The sequence below is a fragment of the Cervus canadensis genome, chromosome 7 (assembly GCF_019320065.1).
Source record: "Cervus canadensis isolate Bull #8, Minnesota chromosome 7, ASM1932006v1, whole genome shotgun sequence".
Taxonomy (NCBI): Eukaryota; Metazoa; Chordata; class Mammalia; order Artiodactyla; family Cervidae; genus Cervus; species Cervus canadensis.
The window spans coordinates 58,575,542-58,583,738 of record NC_057392.1 but is presented as its reverse complement, the minus strand read 5'-3'; the positions used below and the strand labels follow the sequence as shown (position 1 = coordinate 58,583,738).

The 8,197-nt window shown below is 48.3% G+C and overlaps 1 protein-coding gene across 2 annotated transcripts; it reads left to right on the top strand.

The window, feature by feature from the left end:
• Positions 1-401: 401 nt before the first annotated feature.
• Positions 402-4,822, top strand: POLR2H (RNA polymerase II, I and III subunit H). 2 transcript variants are annotated; one of them, XM_043473541.1, is made up of 6 exons: positions 415-520; positions 1,218-1,660; positions 2,620-2,703; positions 2,784-2,877; positions 3,424-3,507; positions 4,458-4,822. In XM_043473541.1, the coding sequence occupies exons 2-6, from the start codon at positions 1,588-1,590 to the stop codon at positions 4,573-4,575; spliced, it is 453 nt and encodes a 150-aa protein (XP_043329476.1). In that variant the 5' UTR covers positions 415-520; positions 1,218-1,587; the 3' UTR covers positions 4,576-4,822. The 2 variants fall into 2 exon arrangements, with proteins under 2 accessions (XP_043329475.1, XP_043329476.1); XM_043473540.1 differs by having other exon boundaries at positions 402-1,660.
• The last annotated feature ends 3,375 nt before the right edge of the window (positions 4,823-8,197 follow it).

Genomic DNA, 8,197 nt, shown 5'->3' with positions numbered 1-8,197 from the left:
CTGGGGAAGGGGGCGGTCGAGCCGTCTAAATCAGATTTCGGGCCGAATCCCTCAGGGGCGGTCCCCTCTCTTGCTTCTCTGGAGGGGCCAACGGCTGACTGGCCAGGCAAGGTCCCTGTGCTCTCCTGGGGGATGAAAAACAAAGCCGGCGGGAACTCGGAGGGGGTAGCTAGGCCCAGAAGCGGCGGTTGCTTGGAACTAGGACCCTCGGTCTCTGTCATCCCCCTCCTTTCTCCTTCCTTTCTTTGCGGGTCCCCCAGAAGCACCCCCAGGGAGGTGCACTTGGAGCCACCTGGCCTTCGGCTAGTGCGGGGGTGGGGAGGGAACGGGAATGGGTGAGGCCAGAGGGAAGGGAGGTCTAGGTGCCTGGGAGGCGGGCGTGGGGGGGACAGAGGTCGCTTCTCCCTGTCAGGGCCCAAAGAGAAACCGGAGTAGGTGCTGACGTCCAGCCGCCATGGGGGAACACGGCCTGCTGGGGCTCTGCGTCCTCTATGAGGGTCCGGAGGACAGAGCAGAGAGGGTGAGCACTGGTGTATGAGCAGCGTCAGGGAGAGCGTCAGGAGAGGCCAGTGCCCAGGAAACAGGCAGTGTGCAGGAGGAGCAGCGCCGGGGTGAAGGGGCGCGCGGGAGGTCGCAGGGGGCTCCCGGGTGAGGGAGCAGTGCCCAGGAGGTGCCGGTGTGAGAGCCGGCACCCTAGAGGAAGGGGCAATGTAAAGAAAGACGTGGTATCTGTAGGACAGGGCAGTGCCGGGATGAAGAGGCACGTAGGAGAGCTTGTCTAGAAGGAGAGGACCGTGGTAGGGGAAAGGGAAGAACAGAGCTTAAGGGGCAGGGCTCGAGGAGGGCAGTGGGTTTGGAGTTAATGCCCTGCTGAAGGGGCGGTGTGAGGGAAGAGAGCAGGGAAGGGGACGGTGCAGGCTTCCTTCTTCCCCATGGTGACATCATGGCAAATTCCCAAACTGGAGGGACCCGGCTCAGGTGACATCCAGCTGGGACAAGCCGGCCCGGGCCGGCCTGGGTGCCAGCTGGAAGGGCTGGGTTTTGCGCCCAGCCGGGTCAGCGCCCTGGGGGCGGGGTGCTGCTCCCCTCGCCCTCCGTGCGGACTGTGACCTCGGCGGGCTCGCGGACGGGCAGGGTAGGGCTCGGGCCGGGCTTCTCTGGGCCAAGGATCAAGGTCCCTGGTGGGGGCAGGCCCCTTGAGCATTCCAGTCTTCCAGACCCGGCTTCTGAAGAGGGCGCAGTAGAGCCTCGGGAGAGAGCCGGACGCGACGCCACCTCGGTCGGAGGTGGGACCTATCGTGTCACCGCCCCGGGCGGGGTTTTCTGGACCCGAAACCAGCCCTCAATTTTGAAACCTCTCGGAAACCATCGTTCGGGGCGGAAGTTAAGAAGCCCCGAGAGCTAGGCACCGGAAGTGGCCGCCTTACAGCTCGTCTGTGCGCATGCGTTATTCTATTCATTTGCTGCGGCGGTCCCAGCGCTGCGTCTCCTTAGCGCCTCTCTTTTCCTCCACGCGAGGGGGTGGGCTACCCCTAGTCGTCGTGGTCGCGCGCTCAGTCCCTCTGCTACTCTCGTGGCCCCCTCACCATGGCGGGCATCCTGTTTGAGGATATTTTTGATGTAAAAGACATTGACCCGGAAGGCAAAAAGTTTGACCGAGGTAAGCAAGGTTTGGAGGGGCGGTTTGGGGGAAGGGGCTAATCACCTCGGGTACACGCCCCCAGGCCGCTTGTCCACCCAACTTTCGCGTGGCCTTTCCCTACCGGCGGGTCCTGGTGTCGGGACCTCTCTCGAGAAATAATTGTATAGATAAGAAAACGGAGCTTCCCGAGCTCTCCCTGGTTTCACACAAGCTGTGCTCGGTGCCTGGGTGGCCTTTTCTCCTGGTGCTGGTGGACTCCAGGCATCTTTTCTAATCGCTCCCCACTCTGGACTAGGCTCTGTACTGTAAACTTTACACATACTTTGTCTCACTTCTTCTATTCCAAGAGTAGGCGGTGTCTTACCCGTTTTGCTCTGAGAGGCTAAGCAGCCCACCCAAGGTTGTACAGTGAATTATCCGACTTCACATCCCATTCCTCAGAGGCTTTAGCTCTTTGTAAAATCCTCCTGGAGTTTAAGAGTTGACTGCTTGGTATACACCTCTTTAGTCTGTCGTTTATCAGTAATTCTCCTGGGTGTCTCTTCCTTTGCCTGGACACTGATATGTTCTTCGGGACAAACACCAGTTTTTACACATCTTGATAATCAATCCCCTCAGCACAGCCCCTGACACAGGAAGAGGAAACCGTAGGATGAATGAATACATTGCCCCAAATCAGGTTGTTTCTTAATCACCTAGGTTGGCCTAGAACCTGAATATTATTTATTGCCAGAGGATCTTTGATTCTTTTCTGTGGATTCTGTCCACTGGCCACAGGTTGTCTCCCCTTTCCTTCTTGCATGTGTGATTCTGATCGAGCCTGCACTTCTGTGAGAACAGACGAGAGGCCAGTGGATACAGACTGCATTAGACTGAGTGTTGTATTGCATCCAGTCCCCTGAAGTACCTGTCTGCCCTGCCCTGTCGGGTCTGCCCTGGGCCACAGGCAATTAACTTCTGCCACTCTTCCCCTCCAGTGTCTCGGCTGCATTGTGAGAGTGAATCTTTCAAGATGGACCTCATCCTTGATGTAAACATTCAGATTTACCCTGTAGACTTGGGTAAGTATTGAACACAAACAGCAGGAGGCTTTTTGTCATCTCAGCTGTTCTTCAGCCTCTGATATCGCTGTTATTTTCAGGTGACAAGTTCCGGTTGGTCATAGCCAGTACCTTATATGAAGATGGTACTCTGGATGATGGTGAATACAACCCCACAGATGATAGGCCTTCCAGGTGAGGTGGTGGAAAAGGGAGCCCCTGAAATGTGCCTGAGGACTAAGTAGATAGGTGTATAGAAAGACCCTTACTTAATTCATGAAATAAATGATCATCAGCAGACTCTGTGTTAGCTTAAGGAAACTGCAGCACTTAAGAATCCAGACATCCAGGTGTTTTTCCAAAGCAGTGATTACAGTGTGAGTTGTCGTTTTTTGATAGTGGAGGAAATGAGCACTGAATGACCTAGGCTTTGCGGGCCTTGTGTCTTGGGAGGGAGTTTAGTGTGATGGAAAGGCTTTGGATGCCCACTCAGTTCACATCTCAGCTCTACCACTTATTTGTTGAATAACCTTAACCTCCTTCAACCTTAGTTTTTTCTCATCAGTAACATATTGATGGTCACACCTAGCTCACAGGGTTGCTGTGAGGATTGAATGACATCACGTTTAGAAAGTGCGTGGTGTTATGATGCTGGCATATAGTTACCAGTCACCATTTTTTTAAAGGGCCTATTACTTTTGTTAACTGTATTTAAGGATAACTGCCCCTATTGTTCCACAGGGCTGACCAATTTGAGTATGTCATGTATGGGAAGGTGTACAGGATTGAGGGAGACGAAACTTCTACTGAAGCAGCAACACGCCTGTAAGTCCTGCTGTCTTGTGAGAGCCCTTTCCCTCCTCATTTTGTGAGGATTTGGGCTATGCTTTGAAAATCTGGACCATCCTCAGCCTCCCTGGATTTCTTTCTTCAAGCACCTCAGACCTAGCAGGACCCAGAAAGGAACTGTTTTGGGAACAGTTTTGGTCTGAAATGTAGGCTGCTCAGTTTGCCCTCTGTCAGGATCTTAAGGCCTGTGATCTAAATGAGAAACTGTTAATTTTGCTGAGTGAAATGCCAAGGAAAGTTACTTCTCCAAGAACTAAATGCAGCCTAAGTGATTAAACTGCTAGGCTTGTTTGTGTGTGTGTGTGTGTGTGTGTGTGTGTGTTTTGCTACTCTGCAATTCAATCCCTAGTTTTTTGGTTTCTCTGCCCAACTATTTTTTCCTTTTCTTTAAAACCTTATTAAAACAATATGTGCCCTTTGCAAGAAATTTGAAAAGCAGAAAAGTAATATGAAGAAGGAAAAAAGTCACCTATAATTCTATAACCAGAGGGAATCTTCTACATAAACATTCTTGAATATTCTAGGTTTTTTTTTCCTATGTACTTTTTTCTTTGAGATCATGTTGTTTATTACAATGTTTTGTTCTGTTTCATTTGCTTAATGTTATGTAAAACATGTTTCTTCATGTCAGTTTAAAGCTTTTCCTAAACATTTTTTTTTTAAATTCCTGAACATTTTTATAGCTGTGTAACATTCCAATAAATGGATGTATCTTAATTGATTTGACCATTTCCCTTATTCTGGGCATGGAGTATTTTCCACCTTTCTGATAAAAAAAACACTGCCTTGCACATATCTGTGCAATTTGGTTCCTAATGACAGAACTCTAGAAGGCTGCCTTTTTTTCTTAGGCTGGCATGGAGAGCAGCCGAGTAGCAGTGTTAGCTCTGGCAGTCAGACTCACGGGACTGGGTCTTCTTTTTCAGCTCTGCCTACGTGTCCTATGGGGGCCTGCTCATGAGGCTGCAGGGTGATGCCAACAACCTGCATGGATTTGAAGTGGACTCCAGAGTGTATCTGCTCATGAAGAAACTTGCTTTCTGAACCACCCAGGAAGCTAGCCTTGCTGCTTAGTCACTCAGGTCTTGGATGTTAGTTCAAGCCCGAATAGCAGTTGCTGTTGTTCACCTGTTCACACAGGGCTGGCTCTCTGTCCACTGTGGGTGCATCTTTAAGAGGTCTGGACTCTGGGAAACTGACTTGCCTGTGAAAGACCCATTGGGAGAGCTTAAGATGAATCAATAGCTGTTTTATGTACATGATTTTTTAAATTAAACTTTACTTTTTCAGACTTTTTCCTTCCTTTTTAAAAAAGGCCTTTTCCCATTTTAAAATCATTTTTTTCAACTTGCTTGTGCTGCATTATGTTTATGGCCCACAGCCAGATGATCAGGTGTCAATACAGGATCTAACCCAACCTTTCAGTATCTGGGTTCAGGATTATTTCAGGCTCCTGGCTGACCATCCCCAACATTTCCCCTCCAAGGTGATTTTCTGTATGGGAGAGAAAGTGTGCTTTTGGCTCCTGAGAGCACCACCCATTTGGCATAGAACTTTGAATAGGCAAGGAGCCTTGCTTGTGTTCTTCCAACACTTTCAGTCTCTCAGGAAGTCAGATCACGTTGACTTGACTGTGTTGCCTGCATAGCCTGGAAGCATTCATCATTTTTATGGAAGCTTTGAGATGAGGCTTTTAGACACAAACATGGGGACTCTGAAGAGGGGAGGAGGAATGATCTGGTGGGTGTGGAAGCAGGCCGATGAGCTATCTCTGCTCTACATTCTAGCGGTGACCTGGAGGGAGGGTAAGGGGCAGTGGTTTTCACCAGTGACACTGGACAGAGAGCTGCCACACAGACCAGTGAAATGGACAGGGCAGCAATACCAATTAGGTTGGCAGTTCAGTGCCAGTGCCCTGGACAATACAGTAGCCTGACTGCAGTCACTAATTTAACAGTAGTGGGGAGAGCAAAGTTGAGGCAGTGGTGATGCTTGCAAGGACTACAGCATCCGAGCTCAGTCTTCGGCCTGGCATTTGTGGTTTCAGAAAGTACATGGGACCCTGATTTCCCCTGGGAAGTTCAGGATAACAATTCAGAAAGATTGTGTGTATTAAGCTGTTGTCTCTTTTGATCTCCCAGTTTTGCCATGGGAGCTGGTCATCCTGCTGGGATGCCTGGGGTATTTCCTTCCCCATCCTTTTCAGGTCTTTACTGAAGGTGTTAGGAATAGTACTTAGAGAAATGGGTTGAAAATGTATGGCCTCCGAAGGCTGGTGGGGGATGGGCAGGGTGGTGGTGGTGGAGAAAAGATGTTTCTTTTGCTTTACTGTGGGGTGGGGGAGAATGGGGGGAGAGGGAAATAGGACTTGAATTGAGTTGGGGTGAATTTTTATGGAATCCTAGAACCTTTTCTGTGCAGTCAAATTTGTTTTTGTAGGGATTGGAGCAAGATGGATTTAGGTGAGAAAGGGAAGCTAATTACCAATAATGGTTTGTTGGGTAGCAGACTGTCCTAGTCGCCCTGGGGTGGCAGAAGAGAGAGAGCTGGCATACAGTTGAATAGAGATAAAGAGTGTCCTCGTTGTAACAATTTTTTGTCATTTCTGTAAAAGGAGGAAGGGACAGAATCAGCCAGATAGAATGACGGGTTAGATGTTCAATAGAGGCAAGTTAGTTTACACTGGAGCAGCCCATGAGTTGTTTGCATTTGCCCCAGGGTAAGTCAGATGCCAGCCCTGGATGCCTGGAGCTTTCTGGCTGTGTACTTTTTGTAGTCTTGCCATCTTTTGTTTCTCAGCTGACTGTGCTGAAAACTTTTCTTTGTCTTCGGTCCCTTTCGCGTGTCATGTATGGGGTGCTGGCTTTCATATACCATAAAGTGTTTCATTTGATCGTTAGATTTAACCTCCTTTAATCTTTCAGTAAATCAAAATTTCCGCTTACCATTCCCTTAACTCCACATTGGAATTTGTAGTGTGGATAAACTGATTCTCTTCTATGCAGAAATTGTCACTATCTGAGATTTGGACGGCACTTTTGAGCTTTGTGTGTTTGTTGATTTTTTTCTCCATGGCAACTATTCTGTCCATGATGTGGGGGGGTGGGGGGAACACCTGGAGATGCCTAAATTGGTCACCCCACCAAGAGCTTTGGTTTTCTACTCAGAACTCATTTAACTGTTGATGTGTACTCTCTAAGGACTTGGAAATTTCTTCTGATAAATAGAGACACTGATACATTGGACAGTGTACCACACTGGGGAGCATTTGGGCTCCAGACTAAGTCAGCGTAGGGTGTTTCTTTTCCTGCTCACAGGCTATGAAACCGCTGGGAACTTGCTCCTCGTCTGTAAAGCAGAGATGTTAATAACCTACCTTATAGGGATGTGTGAGTGTTAAAGGTAATGTGCATTAAGTTCCTGACATGATGGCTTTCACTCTGTTGTTTTGGAATGCCTTTAATGACCCTGGGGTTTTTGTGGTGTTTGGAACCCTAGGTTTCTTGCTCCTCTACCTAATGGTAGCTTTTGCTGTCTTTTGGGGAGTTGAAGTGGGAGGGGAAAAACTTCCAATAGCTTTCCTACAGGAGCCTCTGAAGGTAGTGTTGACCTTTGCAATGGAGTGTTTGGGGCAATATAAACCTCTTCTTCCTAAGTACCAAGGTGACATTTATTCAAAAAGCCCCATAAGCTTACCTTCTTTTCTAGACATCCCCAGGCAGAGTTTATGGTGGTCACACAGGTTTGCTTTTCAGATACTATATACTTCTGGGAATTGGGAAATGAGCCTTCAACTTGCACTTGACTTGTACTTGCCCCTCCTGCTGTGTGAGCCCTAGGAGACTGACTCAAGCCACTTCCTGCATTTCCCCCTGACCTCCACAGGAGGGAGGCAGGAACCCGCGCCTGGCGAAGCTTCCTGCTGAGCTGCTGAAGCGCTGGCTGTTTGCTCAGCTGTCACATCCAAGTCTCATCTTGTCTTGACTGACCCCATCTGTACAACCTTACTTGGGGTGTAAGTCTCTCCAGAGCTTCCTGTTAGCTTCTCTCGGGGGTGGGGGCGGGGGGGGGGATCTGTTGCCCACGAGAAGACATCTTCCCTTCGCTTTTCAGGTAGCTTTGGGTCCTCTCATTTCTTCATTATTTAATTCCTCTCAGTTTTGTCTGTTATGGAGGAACTTTTCTGAGAGACCTCGCATTCATTTCTCAAGAGTAAGGGTCTCCTAAGAAAAGGGGATCAGAGCTCCATTAAAAATGATAGTAAAGAGAGTAGAGAGACTAACCTTAGTTCTGAGCAGAAAACACATGCTTTTTTCCTCTGAGATAAGTTCCACCTCTGTTGAGAAGCCAGGCCAGGTCAGGCCTTTGCAGAATTATCACATGAAAAATATATAGAGAATTAGTAAGTTGTAAATTTGTGCAGAAAATAGACCAGAGATAACTAACTGCTCTGGTGAATATTATTGATGGTTTTAAAAAATAGCTTTTGAAGTTTTTTGGCATATAGTAAAAAATTATACTTTTTCTGTCCTGCATGTCCCCCTTCACCAGGACTTTGGGTTTCAGGTGAAAGCAAGAAATCTGATAAAGGCATACCTTGTGGATATTGTGGATTCAGTTCTAGACCACTACAATAAAGTGAATATCACAAGGAGGCAAATCACAC